Below are 22,063 nucleotides of genomic sequence, written 5' to 3'. Positions count from 1 at the left end.
GTCACCGACAGCCAGGGCCGCGTGGTCTCCTTCAAGAACGCCATCATCATCCTCACATCAAACCTGGGCAGCGCTGAGGTGTTCAACTACACCTACAAGCAGCGCGCCAAGGGCGCGCCCGGCAGCATGGCGGGTGAGGGGGGCAGCCGATGGAGCCCTGCTGCTTTGCACAGTATGCTCTCGCAAACACATCCTTTTTGCTGCCCCCACCACACATGCGCACATGCACGCAGGCACGAACAAACGCACGCACGTATGAACGCACGCACGAACGCACACACGCACCCCCCCACACACACACACAAACACACGTGCACACACACACGCACCCACGCACACACACACACACACACACCACAGACATGCGTGAGCTGGTGATGGAGAAGGTCCGCAAGCACTTCCAGCCCGAGTTCATAAACCGCATCGACGAGTTCATCATATTCGAGCCCTTGGCCGCGGAGCAGATCGAGACCATCGTGCGGCTGCAGGTGGGTGTTGCGATCTGAATCTCTTCTTGTTGTCCGAGGTCCGAGGTTTGAGGGGCGCGGCACGAGACGCTGCGCGCGCTCTCATCTGGGGCCGCGCAGACTTGAAGGCGCGCCCTGGGGTCACGGGACAGAACCTGCTTCCTTCAACCCTCAAGTAGCCGCGTTTGTATGCTCTGGATCCAGAACCACCGCGCTGGCCTGGGGCGAGCAAAAGCGGCATCGCCTCGTTGACCGGGGCACCCTGGCATTCGACCGCCCAGCGGCGCCGCCGCGCGGTCCGACTCGCGCGGCGATGGTGCTGCCGCGACGCCATGCCCAAATTCATCCCCCGCGCCCCCAGGTGCGCGGCGTGGGGCAGCGGCTGTCTGAGAAGAAGATGAAGCTGCTGCTGCAGGACACGGCAGTCAGGTGCGTGCGCGCTTGTGTGTGTGTGTGTGTGTGCGCGCGCGTGCGTGTACGTGTGTGTGTGTGTGTTTGTGTGTTAAGAGTTGGGGTCTCTCGTCAGTCGGATTGTGAACGAGTGGAGGAGAGGGGCAGAGGGAGTGTGAGCATTTGTGAAACCCACCAGCCTCGTAACAGACACCTTGCACACTGAGTCATGCGCGCGCGCGCGCGCACACACACACACACACACACAGTTCTCCTTTCTTTGCACACATCCCCACGTAAGCACTCAACCCTCAACCCGCACCCCTCCATGCTGCGCTCAACCCCCTGAACCCCATCCCCTTGCCCAAACCCCAACCACCCCCAAACTCCAACCCTTCAAAAACCGCCGCAGGCACCTGGCTGAGGTGGGCTTTGACCCGGTGTACGGCGCGCGCCCTGTGAAGCGCGCCGTGCAGCGCGAGCTGGAGACGCCCCTGGCCAAGGCCCTGCTGACCGGCCAGTTCCAGGAGGACGACACGGTCGTCGTCGACTGCGCCGGCGGCGGTGACATCAGCGTGACGTCAGCGGGCGGCGGCGGGGGCGGGACGTGGCTGACGTTCTCGCGCATCCCGGGGGTCTCGGCGGTGGAGGACGCGGATGCGGATGACAAGGCAGAGGGGGCCGGCGAGGGGTCGTCCGCGGCGGCCGCGGCGGCGGCAGCCACAGGGCCGATTCCTGTGACGATCCCGGGGCACACCTACCGGCCGTCAAAGCTGGCGGCCCCGCCGGCGGCGGCGGCGGCGGCGGCGCCTGCGCCGGCTGCGGCGGCGGGCCCAGGCAGCGGCGGCGCCGGCGGGCGGTTCGACCCGCTGGCTGCGGGCAGGGCAAAAAAGAAGGCGCAGCCGCAGGCAGAGCAGCAGCAGCAGCAGCAGCAGCAGCACCAGCAGCACCAGCAGCAGCAGCAGCAGGTCGGGCCGCCGGCAGCCGGCAGCAGCGAACCGCCCGGTCCTGGGGAGCAGCAGAGCGCCGACCACCACCAGCAGCAGCAGCAGCAGCAACCGCAGCAGCAGCAGGAGCAGCAGCAGGCGAACGGCGCGGGGGACGCGCTGGACGCTGAAGTGGCGTCCCTGCTCCATGGCGGCCAGACACCTGCATTCCTGCGCACCCCGCGGCGGCGGGACGAGCAGGAAGAGGCGCCGACGTGCGCGGAGTGATGCCTCAGATCTCACATTTTGTGGGGCCCTAGGTTTGAGGGGCGGCGGGCTGGCGGGGCGCGAAGGTCGATATTCGGCCGTCGCGCGGCCCGGGGCCTTGGCTTGAGGCGAGGCGTGCTCGGGCGCGGCGCAGCGGCGGGTTTGGAACGCACGACAGTCTGGGTGCCTGTTCTGGCCCCGGGCTCTGAGTTCTCTGAGTGTAACCATGGCCCGGCGCTCAGCAGAAAGAGTCGCGGGGTTACACAATTGGGGGCCGGGCGTTCGATTCGCGACGGGACTGTGCACGTGCCCGCGCTTTGTGGCTAGCACACCGGCGGGCGCTAGTCCACAGCCCACTCATGCAAGCAACTGGCGCTGCCGCCGCACAGAAGTGGCTGTTTTTGCAGCACCCTTATCCATGCGAGCGTGGGCAGGATGGACACTGAAATTTTGTACTTGGTATCAAGCAAGGCTCCACACTTCGTGATCATGGCTGACTCACGTATATCAACGCATCCAGTGCAAGCCGCCTGGATGTTGCCTGCACACGTCGTCGCCATGTGCCGCGCTGCATGTGCACTCAGTCCAGCAGTCCAGCAGGCTGCTCCAATGTGTTGTGCGCTTTGCTGCAGTCGAGCACCACACACGGCATGCGCGCAGCTCAGGCCGCCGAAGCCCTCTCAGACCCTGCTCAACATACTCAAATGCCCCACAAATCTATTGCGCCCCGACAGCCCCACTGCGCCCCGCAAGCGCCCCCCACCCTCCCCCCGCCCCCCGCTGCTGGAAAGATTGTTTGCCTTGCTATGTTGCAGTCACCGCCATTCACTGGTTACCATTGATAAAAAGTACAGATGCAGGCCCGCACCATTCTTCCATGATCGCAACTTCAGACACACCCAACTGGAAGGCACGTTCAAAACAAGAGCCGCGTGCAACTGCGGCTTACATGGGCCTGCGGCACGCCAAATCATACATGGGGCAAAGTCCAAACGACGGGGTTTGTGTGTGAAAAGTGCCGGCCCAGAGGGCGGGTTTGTGTGTGAAGAGTGCCGGCCCAGAGGGCGGCTGCAACAACGGGGGTTCTTCAGCGAGGTAGGGGTGGGCCCTCGCAGCTGGTGGCAAGAATGAAGCCAAGTCAGGCATGGGCTCTCCCGTGACCCTCACATTTACTTGGGGGTCTGCCTCACACCATACTTGGCCCCAGCCTTGGGAGCATCGACCTTCGGGTCCTGGGGAGCAGCAATCGCGGCGCCCGCATCGGTCGCAGTGCCCTGGCCGGGGCTGACAACAGACAGGTTCTGGTTGGTGGCTGTTGGGGCGCCCACTTTGGTCGCAGCAACCTGGCCTGCGTCGGTTGTGGTGCCCTGGCTGGGGCCAGCAGTGGTCAGGTTCAGGTTGGTGGCTGCCGGAGTGCCCGCTTTGGTGGTAGCGACCTGGCCGGGGCCAACCGCAGACGCGTTGGTGCCCGGAGTGTTCCTGAGGTGACGGGCAGCCAGGGCAGGGGACGCCAGGACGGACAGCGCCAGGACGGCCGCCAGCACGCGGAGCCCACAAGCCATGATGAGAACCGGCAAGCCTGGGTGTGGGTGTCGGCGCGGAGAAGGGGTGGGGGTGCCATCCGTCACTGCGTTGCCATGGAGGTGTGACAGGTGGGTTGGGCCTGGGAGCGCACGTGACCAGAAATCCACCCCAGCTGCAACTGGCAGCACTCCATGCAGCTTTAATCGCCCTCAGAGGACCAGAGAGGCCCATCACGCACTTGGGTCTGTAAGAGGGCACGGAGTTCGGTGTGGCCGGAGGAGGTGGGAGATTTGTTCGTCCCGTGGCTGGAGCGACGCAGGTCGAAACGTACAAACTGCACAGTGAGCTGGAAGACGGAAAGAAATCTCTCACTTTGACGTCAAATGCTTGCAACGCTGCCTGGCCTCATCCAGTGACACCGTGAGTGACTCGCAAGATACGGTGCTGATCGCCACGAACAGCCTCGCCTTCCTGACTGTCAAAGTCATGTTGATGTACCACACTCGTGACAATGTCAATGGGCCACAAATGGCGGCCTATCGCGGCGTCAGCCCCAAGTCTTGGCCAGCGGCCAGCATTGGCCAGCGCCCGACTCAAGGGGTACACACACCTCGATAGCGATTACCCCTGCATCTTAGCAGCGGCCAGGGATCTACACTGACTGGATTTGCATTTCATATGAGATACGGTCGATTGCAAGTAACGATCCTAGTGGTGAAGATACTGAGCACTCAGAAGGCCATGCCAACCAGCTGAGTGCAACGACACCCGAGTGCCGCAAGCAATACCACACTGTGGTGCTGCGACTCAAGTGGCCATCCCCTCTCCACCTACGTGCTGGATATTTTTGATTGGCTTCCTCCTTTTGTGTCGCATCTGTTGGGACCAATCGCGCCAGACAGGGCAAGATCCAGCCTGGCCAGCCAGCGAGGAGTGGTGTCACTGCGCCCACATGTGGTGTTGGCGCCAAGAGCAGGCTCGCTGACAGGAATACATTCGAAATCAAGCCAAGCCAAGGCTGCGACTGAAGCTCCGTAGCAGTAGAGCCTTTTACCATCGGTATGGAATGTGTAGTTCTTGTTCTTCGTTGAAGCCCAGAATGGCAACGTATAGGCACTGGCCGTGTCAAAAGGTGAGTGGACGATGATATTGTGACACGCCCCACGGTTGCCCGCTTTTACAGTATACCTTTTAGGCTCACGATGTTGAAATTTGGATCAAGGAACATAACAGCGCGTAAAGACGCACGGCACTAGCTGCAGAGCAAGCATAATTATGATCCATAGCGGCCGTTTGCTCGCAGCGTGTACGTGCACGCCTAGAGCTTTGGCTCTGGCACGCCGCAAAGTGGCGCGGCAGTTTGGGTCGACCATCCCGCGCCCAGTGCCCTTCCTGCCCTTCCCTGAAGCCTGGTGGCTGTCCGACCTCTGCGCCCCCGCGCCTGCCAAGCACTGATTATGCAGTGAGACACGCCAATCATGGTGCGGTTCGGCCGGCAGCAGCCCAGCTGAGGAGGGCAAGTTACCCTGCCTTCTGCAAGCAGCTAGGCTCCAAGGGAGGGGCGCCCGGCAGTCCGCCCTTGCGTCAAACGGGTTCATGCATCCGTGATCCCAATTTCTAACAACAAGGCTCCCTGGTTGTCACCGCGCGGCAGATCTTATGCACCTTGGGTGAAAATCATTTTGCAACTGTTAGTCTCCCGCTTGCAACACGTGCATATCGTCAGAATCCTGAGCCACCCACTCACATAGAGGCTTTGTGCGCACGGCAAGGTGCAGTGGCCGACAGACTACTGTTCATTCAAGGGCGCCATTGCTTGGCAAGATGCAGCCTGATTGCATGCTGTGACATGATCCAGGAGCTTGCAGTTTGTGCCACGTGCTGTAGAGGTTGTGTGCAAGGCACACCACACATCACCTTCACACGCGAGTTACACCTCCTTAATTACACCTCTGTAGGTTGGAGCCGCAGGGTGCTGGCACGCATGCACACATCCGCGCTTAGGGTGGTGCTGCAAGTGTGGGCAGTGAGTGCGTTCAAGGTCGCGGCGCCAAGTCGGCAGAATGCTGCCTGAATCTTGCGCCAGAGTGCCAGTGCATAAGTAAAGCGGGCATGCCAAGCGCCCAGGTTCAACGCCAGAGCGCGAGTGCAGAGGGGCAGAGCCGAGCTGCAAGCGCGATCAGGCTGGTCAAAGACGGTCAAACACATGCTCAGGGGTGTGGAGCCGAGGGCGATGCCAGGTTGTTGGTGAGGCTGTTCCACAGATGAAAGCGAGCCCATCCGCGAAGCAGTCGCCCGCTGCCCCTCCCTCATGACCCAGAATCACCAATTGGCAATCCCATGCAGTTTGAGCACAATGCGCTCCAGTTTCGTTTGAAAAAGGTAGTTGGTTGCACTGAGCTCGCACACACTAACGGCAAGCCGTTCTCATGCCGCAGGCAAGGCCCAGCAATCGAGCAGGCGCGCGGGTGTGCCGCGATGGCCCGCCCCGCTCAGGGCTTCGTCGCGGGCGCCGCCTCCGCCTCCGCCGCCGCCGCCTTGGGGGCAGCCGCCTCCGCCTTGGGGGCAGCCGCTGCCGCCTTGGGGGCAGCCGCCTCCGCCTTGGGGGCAGCCGCCTCCGCCTTGGGGGCCGCCGCCTCCGCCTTGGGGGCAGCCGCCTTGGGCGCCGCCGCCTTGGGCGCCGCCACGACCTGCGCGACCGCGCTCTGGGCCGACTTCAGCAGGCTGTTCTTCAGCGCGACCACGCGGCTGATGGGGTCGGTGGGGGGCAGCAGGCGGGCCTTGAGGAACTTGACGCCCTCGTAGAACGCGGTGGAGGCGGCCTTGGCATAGGCAGGGTCGGACAGGTTGCCGCGGAGGGAGAAGCCGTGAGGGAAGCCCTTGTAGAAAGTGGTGTAGGCGGGGATACCCTTGGCGCGCTTGGCCTTGAACGTCTGCATGCAGAAGGGGGAGGAGAGGGGAGGGGGCGTTGGCGGGAGGGAGGTGGACGAGGCAGGATTGGTCGGCAGCACCAGTTGCGTGTCAGCACTCCCACACGCCCCAGCCTGTTTGTGAAATTGGGGCTCAGCTCCTGTGCAGCAGCTTTCTGTTGATTCCATGTGTCCAAGTCAATGTCCTTGTTGACATACGTGCGCCTTGCGTATACATTGGCTGGAATTGAGGACCAATGTCAACACCCCCCACGACACTCGACGCCGCACGGCCCACCTTCTCGATGTATGCGTACAGCGTCTCGTTGACCGAGTTGTCGAGCGCGGGGTCGGATTGCTGCAGGCTGATGGGACCGGTGATGGCGTCGATGTCGGCGGCCGTGACGGCAGAGATGTGGTAGCCGACGGCGGCGGCAATCTTGGGGGCGCCGGCGGCGGAGAGCCACACGGAGTAGCCGCCGCCCTGTTGTGGGAGTTCCAGGTACGGTGTTTGGCGGGGTTGTTGGGCGGGTGGCGGCTCATTGAGCTCGTGTTGGAGCGGCAGCGGCGTCTTGCGCGGTGCACCCTCTGCTGAAAACTAGACTACCTGCACCCTCCAGCTGCAGCCGTGGCCTTAGCCGTGCTCTCGGGAAAAGCCCACCAGCGCTCTCTCGCAATCTGCCCACCACACACAAGACCACAACACAGCCCGCAACACCCCACATCACGCGCAAGGGATGTTGCACCAGACCTCCCTAACAAAATTATCACACAACTATCACAAGGTCAGCCCACCCAGCAGAAGCCCTGCTGGCCGATCTTCTTGACCGAGGGGTAGGCCTTCTTGAGCTCGGCCAGCACGGCGGTGAAGTCCTTAAGCACACGGTCCTTGGGGTGGCGGGTGCGCCCTGGCCGGGGGCGCGAGGCGTGACAAGGGGGGGGCACTTCGTTGGCAGCAGGGGCAGGAGGGGAAAACTGTGCGTGGGGCGGCGGCCGGTAGGTGCTCGATCCAGTCGCGAAGCCGCCGCGGGCGGGTGCTATGTCTTCTGGTGGTGTATCTGGTCAACTCTCAATCGGGTGTAGTGAGGGGTGGGAGCGCTCCAGGGTCCGCCATGCACAGGAGGGGAAGCCGGAGCGCTGCATGCCGGCGAGGCAAGGCGCGGTTTCAGACTGTGTTGCAAAGAAGCGCGGGCCTGCCCCGCCTGCGCGAAGGGCTCACAGACAGCGGAGGTGTTGCGGGTGGCATCAGTCAGGGCGTCGCCCCTGAAGAAGTCGGGGATGACGACGAGGAAGCCGCCCTTCTTGGCCAGCCTGTCGGCCCACAGGCGGGTGTTGGAGAACTCGAAGCCATAGATGTCAGTGAAGATGACAACCTGAGTATTCGAAAAGGGTGGGAAATCGGCAGTGCATCTGACCGTCAAGCCGGCGCGGGGGTCGGTTTGAGACTGGCGGCGACGGGCGGCGGCTGGGTGATGCGATTTCACCAACGGGGCCGGGACTGCGGGACGCGCGGGCATCGGGCGCACCGCGGCGATGGGCTTGGCGTTGGCGGGCTCGGCGATGTACACGTCCAGGGGCGTGTCGCCCTTGAGCCACGTGGCCACCTTGCCGGACTGTGGCAGGGGGCGCAGCACGAATGAGGCGGGGCGCAGGGCGAGCGTGAGGCGGGCGCGAGGCGGGACGCGGTGGCCGGTGACACTGAAAAGGGGCTGCGAGATCGCGGATTATATGGTCATTGATGACTTGATTCAGGCATTAGGCATAGTTGCCGGTGACCTGGGCCTGTACATTCCACGGGTCCACCAATGTTGTGCTCTCGCCCGGGTACTCACCTGTGTGCCGTTCTGGACAACACCCTGACCGTGAGTGTTCCAGTATGCATTTGACAGCCTGGCCTCAGCCTGGCCTATGGCCAGAACGGCCAGCAGCGCGACCGCAATACGCATCATTGTGTCACTGCGGAGTACAGCGCAAGAGTCTGTACCAATGAAATGTCGCGATTATACGAATGAATATTGGGAAGTGCTCCGAACACACGCGACGAGGCAAGCGGGGCATCTGTTGATGATGGAGGGAGCGCCGGGTGAGTGATGCCGCCGCCACACCACCCGGCAGAGTCCAGGAGCTGCCCATCATCACCCCACAGTTCGGAGCAGGGCAGCCAGACGGACCTCTCGCCCATGTACTACCGCACTGCCCACTCTTCCCTGCCGCCCCAACAGAGCATGTCATAATGCCAATGTGGCGTCGTCAGGTTTGGCACAAGGGAGCTGGGCGCACAAGGCGCACGAGCTTGCGCGTTTTCGTGGCGGACGGCCGCACACATTTTGAATCTCCAGCAGTGCTAGGGAAGAAGAGGCAGGCTTGTCCTGGGCGCGCTCTGGCATACAACTACAAGCTGCGGCTTCCAGCATGCACTTGCTTCTTGGCAGTGTTTTTCAATCTTGACGGACTGTTGCCTGACCCATTGGTGAGATACACGGCGCTCCGCCATAGCCCAAACTTCCAAGAATGGCCGCCAGCATCAAGGCGTCGTGACTTCACTTTTTTGCATACATAGAGAGGCCGGGAGGGGAAGGGCGGGGAGGGCAGCTCAACCTGCTTGGCGGACAGGGGGGGGGGCTGCAGGTGTGGCTGGGGGTCGAGCGACGCCGTGACCGACGCTTGAAACGGGCGCATGCCTGCAGTGTTCCGCATGCGCCCCTTCCTTGCCATTGACTGTACACGTCGAAGGGCGACGCTTGGGAGGCGGGGCATTGGCCGACAGCGCCCGCAGGCGCAAAGGGGCCGCCTGATCAGGGGCCGCGCAATATCACCAGTCCATTCAACTCCATCTCCACGCTTGCAAACACCACCGTTTGCCTCAGCCTGTGTCGCCCTCTTGCCGTTGCGCGCATCTGCGCTTGTCACCGGTCGCATTGGTCAACAAGTGTAGTGCTGCAGTACTGGTGCTGTGATCTATTCGTGACTGTCAAGCGACAAGGCCATCCTCTCCCAAGGCCAGCAAGTGGCGCGGTTGGGTGCCACCTGTCCATATGACTGCCCCTGACTTGAGATGAGTCATGCGCAGGGCCTCACGGTGGCATGACAAGTTCTAGCCTTGCAACGTCATGTGTCATGCGCCGCAAGCCAACGCTTTTTGTACGCCTGCTGCTTCGACTGTCCCCCTCGCGCACCAAGCTAGACAGTGTTGCTGCTGCGACAGAGTGCATGAAGTGCACTGGTGCCCACCCGCCTCTCTGACCACCCAGGCCACGGTGGATGCATGCTTGCTGAGGCTTGAACTCTCGCCAAAACCTTCCAGAGCAACGCGGATTTGCCTGCATTCACACACTCTACGGCACTTGCCCCGACAGATCGTCTGCTTTGCCTCCCTGTAACATCGGGTGTGCTGATTCGGCTTGGTGGAAACTAGGTGATGCAGCAGCTGAAGGCTCACCGCGCGAGCGCTAGGTGGGCAAAGATCTTTCTGGGGAGCGCGCTGGCTGAATGAGCGCGTCCCAAGCTTGTGCAGCGCGTTTTCACCGTCTGAAACAACAAAGGATTCATTTGTGCTTGCTGGATTTCGCGCCGGTAGACCCCGCCGCTCTGCCGCGCCCTGCACGCCAGTGCGCCCCATCGCGAAAGCTCCCAGCTTGCCGCCCCTGCCGCCGATCGCAGGCCCCAGCGGCCTCAGCAGCTGCGCGCCGCCCCGGCACGCCCGCGTCGTGCCGCGGCGACGCTGCCGCGTGCGGCGCATGGTGCTGGGCGCGGCGGGCCGACCGGGCTCGACATCGGCCGGCACCGGCCGACCAGCCCGGCGGGCTGGGAACTGATGAAACAGGTTGGCTGGAAGCAACCTTGCCCAACTTATGCAAAACCCGGATGCAGACATGCATGCATGCTTGCAACACATGCATGCGCACATGCACTTGCATGCATGGGGCACCGGCGCCACAGCGGCCCCATGCAGATGCCGTCGCCGTTGCTCGCACGCATCGACATACGCCTACCCGACGCTGCCTGCGAGCCGCGCTTCGAGCGTCCGACCCCGCTGCCGCCGCCGCCGCCGCCGCGCAGGCCCTCAGGAACGCCAACGTGAAGATCGTCTCCCCCCAGGAGCTCGTCTTCGCGTCCCAGGCCGGCAACACAACCATCATTGACGTGCGACCCGCAGACCTCTTCGGCTCCGGCTGCATAGAGGGCGCGGTCAACGTGCCGTACTACAGGCCGATCGAGGGGTGGTGAGCGTTTGACTTTGACCAATTTTGACTGGTTGACCGCCGCCGCACGAAGCCCGTTTCAACGGCGATATGTTGAGCGGCCGGGGCGCGCATCGGCCCTCAATGCGGTGGAGCGGCACGCGTCTGCAGCCCCCGCCGGCGCCTTGCCATCAAAAATGTATGGAGGCCCCACCACCCCAGATCAGATCAGATCGCCGGCCGCTGGCAACCTCGCAGGACGCCGTGGCAGATCGCGCGACGCGTCGGCTACGCCGCCTTTGGCGTCTTCAACGGTACCGAGGTGCGCGGTTTTGCACACGCTTCACGCGCATGCGCGCGCTCTCGTCGTGCGCGCGCCGTCCAGAGGCACTCGCCCGCCCTCCCGCCGTCTTTGGGCGGCGGAAAGCTTTTGCAACGGGCGCGGGCAGGCTCTGAAGTGTGGCCGCCCTGACTGCCCTTTGCAGATGCCCCATATTGTCAGATTCACTGGCCTGCCCAGGCAACCCCCTGGCGCCATTTTGGTACCGCGCCACAGCGCCTGCCGCAGCGGGCAACACGCCCACCGCCACCGCCCTCCCCACTCCCCACCACCATGCCCGAACCCCCACCCCCCAAATCCCTCTGTCAATGTTTTCAGGTCAACCCAGAATTTGCGGCCCAGGTGCAGGCCGCGGTGCGGGGGGACACCGCGCGCCCCCTGGTCCTGTACTGCAGCCAGGGGGGGTCCCTGGACGGCGGGAAGCTGCAGCGCGGCTTCCAGACGCGGTGAGCCCGGCGCCGCCTCCCCCCCCTTTCGATTCAATCAGCTCGTTGCATTGCGCGGAGCGCCGCAGGGGGCCTCGACGCACCGGCGGGGGCGTGTCGAGCGCCGCGGGGCTCTGTGATTGACGTGTTGTGGGGAGAGTGTCGCCGTGTGTTGTTTTATTCGAGCATGGTGTGATTTGAATGCGGGGTGTGTTTGATCGTGGGGTCATGGCTGGGAGGCTCGGGCCCTGCACGTGAAGGGCCGAGTCGCCGCCCCGCAAGCTGGCCCCTGAATCGGGGGCGGCGGGGCGGAGCGGACGGAAGCGGACGGGCGGCCAGCTGCCCAGCAGGCCGCGGCAGGGCGTGAGGGACAGGCGGCCCCGCGGGGTGCGGGCGCGTGTCCGATCTCAATCAACCACCCTTTCCCCAACCCAACCACGGGCGGCACACCTTTTGCACATCAACCCTATTTCCAGATCGCTGGTGGCGGCGTATGAGTTGGTGCAGCGCGGCTTCACGGCTGTAAGCGTTATGAAGGTGGGCGCGTGCCGACGCGCACGGATGTGGGCGGGCGCGCGGGCCTGCATCCGAGCGGCCCGCAGGGCTCTGCCCTTGTGGATGGTGGTGGGGCGCGGGGCCCGGCGAGGGGAAAGCGTGCGGTGAGGCGCGGGTTGAGGCAGGGTGCCGACTTCACAGCTCGGTTGCAACAATATCGCATGGGCGCACGCTCACTCACACACATTTTTTCTGGCCCCCTCACTCTGTGTGTCTCTCTCTCGCGTGTAGCGCGTGTGCGCCCTGTCTCCATCTCTCTCTTTTCCTCTTTCTCACATATACACACACAATTACTCACACACACACACACACACACACACACACACACACACATGTCCATCCATCCATTCAACCAGGGAGGCTTCCAAGAATGGGAGGCGTCCGGCCGCGACGTGCTGACCCCCGGCGACGCTCGCGACGCCCAAGCTGCACCCGCCCCGCAGGCGGCGACCAACGAGCCCCGCAACTGATGCGGCGCCGGCGCAGCCGGTCTCGCAGTGCACCCCGTCCGACTTCTGTGCCCAGCGCTGTTTTGGGCGCCGTGACTCTGAATCTTGGAGACAGAGCTGTCCTCTCTGCGTTTGTTTGGCGCCCCCAAGGGGCCTCGTCCGCACTCATCAACCGATCTCACCGCCGAACCCCGCCCACAGCCGCGAGCTGGGCAGTGTCGCCGGGGCTGTTTTTTTCCGCTGTGCGTCTGTCACTGTACCAGGTGACTTGAAACCTGCTTTTCAATTCTGAGCCGATGCTGGAGTGTGCAGAGGCCCTGAGGCCCCTTACCCGTGTCAAGCAGGCCGCGCGTGTGGGGGCCTGCACCCACGCACAGTCTGATGTGCTCGAGACCGAGCCGTTCCCTCATGAGGAAGCGAAGCCAGGACAAAGCGAGGCGCAAATCCACCCCAGACCCTCAGCGCCGCGTCTACAGGGGTTGCTGCGGCGGCGCCGGCGTCGGCGGGCGCCCCCCGACCCCTGGTTGGACGCAGCTGCGATCTATCGATAGGTGCTGTTTTTTTTGTGTGCGGCGGCCTGCGTAAGAGGCAGCAATCGGAGCGTGTCTGTGAGCGCCAGCCAGGCGCGCCGCTTCGGCCCGCACTTGTGTTGCATGTTGCGGGGCCCTGGCACCACACCCCACCCACGTGCGCCCCTGCGCTTTGCATAGATCACCCACACTGCTGCGCTCAGATCTTGCGCTCGTGCCAGCGGCCTTGCCGTCCTGGATTCGCGCAGGGGGCCGCGCCCACGCACCCTTCCCCCCGTGCTGCCGAGCCCGGATGTCGAGAGCTGAATCCTGTACGTCAAGTGATGTTACGTTGCGAGGCCTGTCGCCTGTCGCGCAGAACGCCCATTTTTGGTGCTGGGTCGCAACATCTTTCTGTTTGGGTGTGCGCCGCACATTGCTGCTGCCCTGCCTGCAGCTGAGCTGATGATGAATCGAGTGAGAAATGTAGAAGAGAGCGGAGCGCGATAACACATGAAAGCGCGCTCGTCAGGGCAGGTGTAAAACACACAGAGGGTTGTTTGCCCTGTTGAGCGCCACGCCAGCCTCTCTACGAGCCGGCGCTTGCGCAGCGGCGGTCGCAGCTGCGGGCGACCAAAACAAAAGAGGGACTCCCTCGCGGGGGCAGGAATGTGAAATCGATCACAGAGCGGCAGGCCCGCAGCCGAAGCAAGGCGGTTGCACAAGTGGGAAGGACGGCCGCGACCTCCAAACAGTCTGTCTAGAGTGCTAAGTTCCCACTTGGTCACTCACATTGAGCATGGGCGCAAATGCTACCAGCCAAGCTCAAAACAGCACCAGCGGCGCTGCCATAAAACGGCACCGAAACCACGACCTTGCCACACATTTCGCATGCCGTCCCCTCATAGCTTGCTGGCTGGCCGCCCAGCGGGCGGGGCGCGCGGAGCGGCCGCCGGCGCCAACGCGGGCGCAGGCGCGGGCGCGGGCGCGGGCGCGCCGCTGCCGCCGCCCTCCTGCAGCATCGCCGAGAAGAAGGCCCTCAGCACTGCAAGCTGGGGCCCCTCCAGGCGGGGTATGACGTGGCCGCGGGGGTGAAAGATCACGATGGGGTTTGCAAACTTGCGGACCTGCGGGGTTAGCGGGGCGGCGTCGATGCAGGGATCACGGTCTGGTGACATGGACCCAGCCGGCGCACGCACGGATTAGAGGGAGGCTGCGCAGGGTGTTGAGCGGGCGCGAGTTGAGGAAGGGAGGGCCGGGTTGCAGAGCCGAAGCTGCCGCGTCCCGTCCCCCAGCCCCCACAAACTCAGCGTGGGGTTTGGCGAGGCATTGTGCAAGTGAGCTGAGGGGGGGCACATGCATATCAGTGACGTCGCTCGATAGGCGCGGCAGCAGGGGCAAGCCGCGGCGGCCCCTCGGCGATGACGTCACCGTGACGTCACGCACCAGGGTGATGGAGTGCTCCTTGATGAAGTCCTTGTGGCCGATGATGTGGACAGTGGGCAGGTCCACCTGCAGCAGGTGGCAATTTTGAAAGGTGAACATGCACAGTGATTTGGAAAATCAAGCAACGTCAAACATCACGTCAGTCGACGCCTTTGTCGCTAAGGCAGCCCCAGGGCGGCGTGGCGGGAGCCGAGGCGCACAGCACGGCCTTGAGAATGCACAACGCCAGCCGCGCGTGGATGGAAGGAAGCATACACAGATCGACAAGCAAGAACGGCGCGCCCGCCCCTGCTGCGGTCAGCACTGGGCGGTTGGTTTGTGTTTGACCCCTGTTTTGAACCCTGTTGTACTGTTGTCGTTTCGCACCGGTTGGTCTTAGTGGCGGGAGGATTCTAGCTGGCCTAGACGATTCTAACAAAGCAAAGCATACGCAAATTGCCTGTCCTGTCATGAAGCTTTCTGCCCTCCAATTTCCCGCCATACACCCCTCCAATCCCTGAAAACAAAATCTCCAAGACTATCGCGCGCACACACGCACACACACACACACACACACACACGCACGCACGCACGCACACACGTGCTGCCCACCCTGCCGTTTTTGAACGCCTCCAGATGCCGCGGGTGCTCCGAGAACGCCGCCCCAAACAGGCACGCGAACCGCAGCCGCGGCGCACCCTGCAGCGCGCCGCCGCCGCGCTGCATCGCCGCCACCGCGGCCGCCATGATGGCGCCCTGGGAGAAGCCAATGATGCCGTCGAACGGGCCGCGCTCCATGATGATTTTTTCGACGAATGGTTCGCTGTTTTCGAGGCCGTGGTACGTCAGGCGGAATTCGGCCAGGTTCTCCTGGGAGTTTGTGTTTGTTTGTGTATGTGCGTGAGCACAGGTGGCAGCGCGGGCGTCAGCGCGGGCGTCGGCGCGGGCGGGCGTGGGTGTGGGTGTGGACGTGGGCGTGGGCGTGTGGGTGTGCGTGTGCGTGTATGTGTGATCGAGAGGGAGAGGGGGAGGAGACAGAGGTCTGGGCAAGTTGGCGGCGCTGGGACGAGCCTGCCGGCGGCTGTGCGCCTGGAGTGCTGGGGGCTCAACTTGTATTCGACGCAGCCAGCAGGCGTGAGGAGAGGGAGGGCCGCTGGATCTGGCCCTGTGGTCATACCTAGACGACCGCTGCTCTAACTGCCCCGCTTGGAAGAAGGCCTGCTTATGTCTCCTGCCAAGGGGGCGTGCGCCCTCTTACTAGTTCCCGACTTGGCCGCACCCGCTTTCTCCTCTGGCCATCACGGTTAGGGGCGTAACCCCTTTGGGGAGCCAGGGTTCCTCCCCTCGCTGCTGGAAAAGCATGATGTAATGTAATGTAATGTGGTCATACCACTCACCTCGGCGCCTTCTGTGGAGAACCACTCTGCGAATCAATGCGACGGCGTTTGCGGGATAGTGGGCGGGAGCGGGGGCTCATGGCGTGACTGCAAAAGCAAGGCCACCGAATAGGCCGTGCGCGGCCCCCGCACACAGCAACGCGCCACGCGGCCAGGGCGCCCAACAGGGGTGCGTCCAGCCTCGTCTGACCAGTCCATGCAAAGCCACCGCAACTCAGGCCGGCCTGCGTTGGCTTGCGCCCGAGCCCCAACGACAGCCGCCAAACAATCAAAAAACTCAAAAACTTTTGACCCCGCACCCCGCACCGTAGTAGTCGCGGCCCGGGAACGCAGCGGCCACGTCTGGGGGTGCCTTGCCGCGTGCCCTGTTGGGGGCGTCCACGAACACCTGGGGGTGAGTCAGGGGTGAGTCAGGGGTGGAGTCAGTGGTGAGTCAGTAGTGAGTCAGTGGTGAGTCAAGAGATTTGGGGGAGTAGAGGGAAGGGGGGGGAAAGTGGGCAGCCAGGTGGTAGGGGGCAAGGGCGTGCACGGCTGCCGGTGGGCGCCGCTGCGGTTGCAGGGCCCCAACGCCTTGTGAGCGGCGGGCGTAATGGATAGCCACAAACACAGGGTTGGTCGCGGGTCACCAGCAGCCGCGGGTATTGTAAAGACACGTTTGCAGCTCCAGCACTCCACGCGACCCCCTGTGGGGCTGCCCGGGCTGCCTGCACCATCCCCCGCGACTCCCCCGGCGCGCCCGGGCCCCGCGCCCCAACAGGGCGCACAGGCGGCGGGCCGGGCAGCTGCCCAAAGTCCCCTCATCCCTGTGAATCCCATGCGATCAGCAGCCCTAGGGGCACCCACCATCTCCACCAGATCTTCCAGCGCCTGCCCCAGCCCCGCGCGTTCGAACTGCTCTTTGAAAATCGCGCCGCTCGTCCTCCAGGAGTGCAGGCACAGCACGCGCAGGCGCCGCCGCCCGCCGCCGAGGGGCTGCGCGGCGCCGCCCGCCGGGTCCATGGTGGCGCTGCAGGAGCCGGGACACTGCTAGCCTTGTATGGCTGGGGGCGGGGGCAGCGGCGGCGAGGCTGCGCTTTGGCGCGAGGGTGGCGTGAAGCGACGCGTCGCCCGCCCGGCTGGGATTTCCGCGGTTGCGTCGCAGCTGGGCTGATGCAGGATGACAGAGGTTTGACGCCTGATTATCAAGAATTGATTAGAACGCGTCTTTCGGCCGCTTGCGACGTGCGCGTACTCTGACAGCGATCTTGGCGAATTGCTCAGCGAAAATGGCCGTATGAGGCACACTTTTGTTGTTGACTCATTGAACCATGCATATGCTGACAACGATGTGCCGCGGTCAAGGGGGAAATCATCATGAGCGAGTCACGTTACGATAGCAACGCCGCCACATCAGCACTGCTCTGAGCAGACAAGAGCCGCCACGGTTGGTCGATTTGCGGGCCTGGTGGCAGCACAGCAACGCAGGCCGCCTGAGGCTGCCATTGAACTGATAATAATGTGAAGTTATGAGTGAAGGTGATATCTCATGCCTGTGGTGCGCTGTGCGTGCTGCCGCAGGTGGTGACCTGCCTGCTCTTCGCTTGCACCACTGTAGGAAGTGGGGGGACGCTCCAGCCCGGTCACTGCAACGTGACTATCCCACCACCTGCAAAGCCCTCACGGATCCTGGGCCGGGCCGAACCCGATTTTCCCTGTGGCTTAATAATGAAATGTAAGGCGCTACTGAAGCAGGTGGGATCAGCACCCGCCCCACCGACCTTGGAGGGCCACGGGGTTTCGACCTTCCCCTCGCTGCTGGCAAATGTGATGAAACTCAATTGTCAAAGCTAGAAAGCTGATTTTGGGGAGGCGTCGGCTCAGAACAGCAACGAGCTCGCTCAGCAAGGTCGTGCTGCCATTGCTGCTGCATGCACAATCTTGTGCAAGAGAGCAGGGTCTGGACCAAAAGGATCCTGCGTGCACAATCTTGTGCAAGAGAGCAGGATCCGGACCAAAACGATCATTTCGAGTGAACCCAAGGCTGATTCGTTACATGTGAGCCTCCACCATGCGATGCACCTCCGAGGTGTGTTAGATGGGTGCGTCAGCCTGACCTGCCAAGTCACCAGGGCAGTTGAATGTGTCCGTGCGTGCCAGGGCGGGCGGCTGTGTGCCACGGTGAGTGTGTCAGGGCCCAGGAAGGTCTGGGCTGTCAGACCGCAGCTGGCGGCAGCCGAAGAGGCACTGCGCTGAGCTGGCGCGTAGCGATCAACACGCAGCGGCGCACGGAGGAGCGCAGCCGTCTAGGAGTGTCGGCTAAAGGGACAAACGGAATCTTGCGCTACGGATGCGACGGCGAGAAAGCGGTGATCGGGTGTGATGGGGTGTCACATCACTCGAGTTATTTGCTGCGCGCTCGTGTGGCCGGATGCAGTCACAGAAGCGCCGTGGAAGCTGCGTCACGCAGAGGTACGTGAGGGAGTGTTGGGGGCGCAGGAGCAAAAGTGAGGCCACGACAGCGTGGCCATCCAGAGGGGGCCAGCCGGGGCGGCTTGGAATACCCAGGGGGCCGGCGCCCCGCAGCACAGCGCTCAGCCGCACGTGTGTGCTGAAGCCCACCGCAAGTCTCCCAATGGCTCGCCGCTCGCGTGGCGTGGCCGGGACGAAGAGGAAGCCCCCGTTTGGGGGATGGGTAGCGTTATGTTGCCAGGAGCTCGGAATGTGTGGTGCACAACATGTGTGTGGGGATGGGGGGTAGCGGGGCCGCAAGGGTCGAAACTTATCTTTGAAGTGCCGATATGGAAAAGCCGTGATGCGTTGAAAACAAGGGGGCGGCTAAGCGCGTGGCGCGGTCAAGCGTCGCGTCGCTTGGGCTTGGGGCCCCGTGCCGCGCAGCAGGTGGGGGGGGGGGGGCGAGGCGCAGCAGGCACCGCCCCAGCAGATCTTTGCTGCAATATCAGATCATCTCATGACAGATCTGGGAGGGAGGAGCGCATCGCCCCGCAAAACAAAGTCTTGCTAGGTGGGAGAAAAGTCAGGATGGACAGGGGCCAGGCGTGCGCGGCGAGGCGAGCCGCTGTGGGCCAGTTGGCAGTCAGGATGATGCAGGGTGTGCGCATTCGTGCCAAGTTCCAAATGCGGGGCTTATTGAATTGCGCGTTATTCTGCCGCCGCCGCGCTGCAGCCGCGCACATGTTGCTAGGGCTGGCTCGCATCAGGCGGGGCGCCGCGCCGCCCACTGAGTGTGCCTGGCCTCCATCAGTCACACGCGCGGCGGCAGAGCCCAGGGTAGGGCGCCGGAGACCCTCAGCAGCGCAGAGCCGCCCGCGGGCAGCCGCACCACCGAAGAGTTGTAGCCCGCGGCCGTACCGACAGCCGCAAGCAGCGAAGTCCCGTTGCCGTCGACGCCCACGCCGCGCGGCGTGATCAGCGGCGCGCCGCACTCGATCGCGGCGGCCGCGGCGCCGCTGGTCACTGCGATGTACTGCACAGTACCAGATGCCCGGCTGATGCCGAGGCGGTGCGACAGCCGGCAGTTGTCCCGCGCCTCGCGGCGCATGAAGGCGGCCGCCAGGTCGTCGAGCTTGAGTGACGTCACCGGCCAGTCAACAACCGCCAGCAGGCGGGCGAGGACGGTCTCAGTCCACATCATCAGCAGGCTGCCGGCGCCGCCGCTGCCGGCGACGCGCATGTTGGCCTGCCAAGGGGGGTGTTACAAGGAAAGAGGGGGAAGGGTGACATCGGAGAGTGCGAGCGTGGGTCAGCCCCAAAGGGAGAAACGCGAGGGCTGGCGACAGTGGGTAAAAAGGGCGACCCGCAAGAAAGACCACTGCCCAACACTGTACAGGACGTGACGGCGTGTTGGTTGAGCCACGTCTGGGCGGCGGGGTGACGCCACAAGCTCTTGGTGTGTCTGGCTGTATCTCCTCCAGCTCGCAACCCCCCCACCACACGCGTGGGCGCCTCCACACACACACACACACACACACACACACACACACACACACACACACACACACACACACACAGAAATCCGCAGGAACCGGCCCCTGCAGCATACCTGGTGGAACATGTGGCCGTCGTGGCGCAGCGACAGCAGTCCGTCGGTGAGCACCCGCTCAGCTTCCTTCCACAGGAGGTTCTGAAGGCTGATCTCTTTGTCGGGGGCGGCGACCTCGCTGTTATATAAGTCGAGCGCCTCTGCATTGCGCAAGCCATAAAGGCAGTGCCAAGGTTAGCTGAGGTCGGCGCTTTGGGGATTAAGGAGGTTGTATCAAGAGAGTTGACTGGAGCGGTGGCGCGCCTCAGAGGATGAAGGACGGCCGCGGTCCACGGAGAGGCAGCACTGACAGCTGCTGAGCACGCCTATTGGGAACGGCAACTGCTCGTCCAGGCTGCACCTGGCGGGGCCCGCGGTCCGCACAACAGTCAAGGCCACGCGTGGTGCACACAAAAATGGCGGGAACAGCACCCCTTGGGCGGCCATTTGGCGGGGCTTGTGTCAGAATGTGTAAGCAGATACGCCGAGGAGCCAGTCGCACGTCCGCACCTTGCGCAGACGAGGCACTGTAAGCCATCGCCGTGGCCCATCTTGGCGTGATGGCGAGCGCGAAAGCCCCAGGAGCGTAAGGGTAGCCGTTGGTCTCCTGCAATGACAACAAGGAGCAGTGTGGCATTTTCGTTGCTTTGAAGTTCTTATCCTTCCTATACAAGACCCGAACGTACGGCTGCGGCTCTGCAGGCCTGCAGGCGTTGTGCATCGAGGGGCTCTGGACGCCACCAACACGCGAGGCGGCACAGCGACCAGCATGCACGGCCGGCCTTGGGGGGCGTGTGGATGCCAAGCACCCGGCCAGTGAGCTCCTGCCCGTCCAAGCGTGCTTGTGCCCCAGAGGGTCGCTTCCTCAGGAGCCGTCGGCAGCCAGGTTGCTGGCTGCCCCCTGAACCGTCAACCCTAATCAGCAAGGTCTGGTTTACCGTCTGCATTCGCGCCCACCTGCGTCGTATACAGCACATGGTGCGGGTTCGCCCTGTTGGTCAGCACCGGCCACGTGTTGTCGCCCGCGACCGCCGTCACGCCCGACGCAGCCAGCGCGGCGAGGCTGTCGGCGTTGAAGAGGCCGCTGATGGAGGGCGTCACCATGGACGACCGGCTGAATGTGGCCTTGGAGGTCAAGCCCAAGAAGTCCTAGGGTTTGGATTCAAATTTGAAAGCAAGGGCGTCACAGCGTACAAATCAGGCGGCTTTGCGTTTGATTGCGAGGTTGCGCAACGGGCAGGTTTTGGCGAGTCTCGTCATCTCGGTGCGCGATGGGCAATGGGCATGCTTTTTCTTGCGCCCTACATACGGGTCGGGCGAGGCTGGACTGCCGGCTAGATCCCAGCGGCGCCTCACCGGTCCAGCCATGCGCGCGTTCATGTCCATCTGGGCCTTGGTAAAGTCAAAGGTGGCGTTGTCGAGCATCTGGTGTATCAAGGGTTGGAAGGGGCGGGTTACCGGGGAGGAGGAGGAGGCCTCACAGGGTCAGGTGGAGCGTCGAAAATGCACGGTTAATTAGACATTGGAGCCCTCACGTACTTGTGACTGCACGGGCGCGGGCAGCGGCCCACGCCCGAACGCATGCATGGATAAGGTGTGCATGCTCCCGCTGCAGCACCCCCAGCAGCCCGAAATCACAGCTGTGCGTGGTTTTGGGGCACCAAGAGTAGCGCAAGCCCGCGACTGCCGGTGCAATGCGCCGCACCCACCGGGTGGCTGAAAGTGTGGCTGGACCAGAAAAAGGCATCAAAGTACCGCGGGTCTGTCTTCAGCAGGCGGTACATCGGGTCGCCATCCAGGAACCGCTGGTTGGTCCATTTGCTGGTATCCGGCGGCTGCGGTACAGCATGCAGGGGGCAAGGGGCAGAGCTTAGCAAGAAGCGGGGAAACCCACCCGCAGGCAGGGTCGCCAGCGAGCACAACAGGGCATGCCCCAAAAAGGCGTCACATGCGGATGTCAAACGGGTGACCTGCACGCGCAAGGAGCGGCCTGTTGCATGCCAGTTGAGCGTGGTCCCTCCTCACCGTGGCGTAAGCGACGCCCGGCGCCCCAGGCACGCGCTTCCAGTCCTTGGTGCACGACCGGCAGAACCAATGGGCGTCCGCCGGGCAGTCTGCCATCGCGTCGCCCCAGCAGCTGCAGTTGAGCTGCGTGTATAGGGCGGTCTCGAAGCACGCGGGCTGGTTGATGACGAGGTCGTCGGCGTCGAGCGCCTCCAGCACGCCGTTGCCGTTGAAGATCTGGGAAGACGGGCGGTCGGGGCACGAGGGAGGGTGGAGG

The 22,063-nt window shown here is 63.5% G+C and overlaps 6 protein-coding genes across 6 annotated transcripts; 2 read left to right on the top strand and 4 right to left on the bottom strand.

The window, feature by feature from the left end:
• Positions 1-126: 126 nt before the first annotated feature.
• MNEG_4685 (Chaperone protein clpB 1) lies at positions 127-2,071 on the top strand (the record flags this gene model as incomplete). Its single annotated transcript, XM_014046844.1, has 4 exons — positions 127-133; positions 361-488; positions 829-896; positions 1,270-2,071. 4 exons carry the CDS (start codon positions 127-129, stop codon positions 2,069-2,071), a joined length of 1,005 nt encoding a protein of 334 aa, XP_013902298.1.
• A 1,148-nt stretch (positions 2,072-3,219) lies between these two features.
• On the bottom strand, positions 3,220-3,612 carry MNEG_4684 (hypothetical protein; the record flags this gene model as incomplete). The annotated part of the gene is made up of 1 exon (XM_014046843.1): positions 3,220-3,612. The coding sequence occupies one exon, from the start codon at positions 3,610-3,612 to the stop codon at positions 3,220-3,222; it is 393 nt and encodes a 130-aa protein (XP_013902297.1).
• Positions 3,613-6,066: 2,454 nt separating this feature from the next.
• MNEG_4683 (hypothetical protein) lies at positions 6,067-8,432 on the bottom strand (the record flags this gene model as incomplete). Its single annotated transcript, XM_014046842.1, has 6 exons — positions 6,067-6,507; positions 6,782-6,967; positions 7,279-7,391; positions 7,703-7,856; positions 8,010-8,096; positions 8,316-8,432. 6 exons carry the CDS (start codon positions 8,430-8,432, stop codon positions 6,067-6,069), a joined length of 1,098 nt encoding a protein of 365 aa, XP_013902296.1.
• A 1,469-nt stretch (positions 8,433-9,901) lies between these two features.
• MNEG_4682 (hypothetical protein) lies at positions 9,902-12,454 on the top strand (the record flags this gene model as incomplete). The annotated part of the gene is made up of 8 exons (XM_014046841.1): positions 9,902-9,936; positions 10,144-10,306; positions 10,543-10,706; positions 10,923-10,986; positions 11,323-11,450; positions 11,690-11,816; positions 12,032-12,088; positions 12,341-12,454. 8 exons carry the CDS (start codon positions 9,902-9,904, stop codon positions 12,452-12,454), a joined length of 852 nt encoding a protein of 283 aa, XP_013902295.1.
• Positions 12,455-13,844: 1,390 nt separating this feature from the next.
• On the bottom strand, positions 13,845-16,763 carry MNEG_4681 (hypothetical protein; the record flags this gene model as incomplete). The annotated part of the gene is made up of 6 exons (XM_014046840.1): positions 13,845-14,069; positions 14,389-14,454; positions 14,980-15,237; positions 15,765-15,790; positions 16,071-16,152; positions 16,608-16,763. The coding sequence occupies 6 exons, from the start codon at positions 16,761-16,763 to the stop codon at positions 13,845-13,847; spliced, it is 813 nt and encodes a 270-aa protein (XP_013902294.1).
• Positions 16,764-19,005: 2,242 nt separating this feature from the next.
• Positions 19,006-21,903, bottom strand: MNEG_4680 (hypothetical protein; the record flags this gene model as incomplete). Its single annotated transcript, XM_014046839.1, has 7 exons — positions 19,006-19,440; positions 19,804-19,943; positions 20,293-20,389; positions 20,740-20,931; positions 21,139-21,207; positions 21,492-21,617; positions 21,808-21,903. 7 exons carry the CDS (start codon positions 21,901-21,903, stop codon positions 19,006-19,008), a joined length of 1,155 nt encoding a protein of 384 aa, XP_013902293.1.
• Between the last annotated feature and the right edge of the window lie 160 nt (positions 21,904-22,063).

The sequence above is a fragment of the Monoraphidium neglectum genome (assembly GCF_000611645.1).
Source record: "Monoraphidium neglectum strain SAG 48.87 unplaced genomic scaffold scaffold00662, whole genome shotgun sequence".
In the NCBI taxonomy this organism is placed as follows: domain Eukaryota; kingdom Viridiplantae; phylum Chlorophyta; class Chlorophyceae; order Sphaeropleales; family Selenastraceae; genus Monoraphidium; species Monoraphidium neglectum.
The sequence above is the reverse complement of the archived record's forward strand: the minus strand, read 5'-3'. Positions and strand labels throughout refer to the sequence as shown.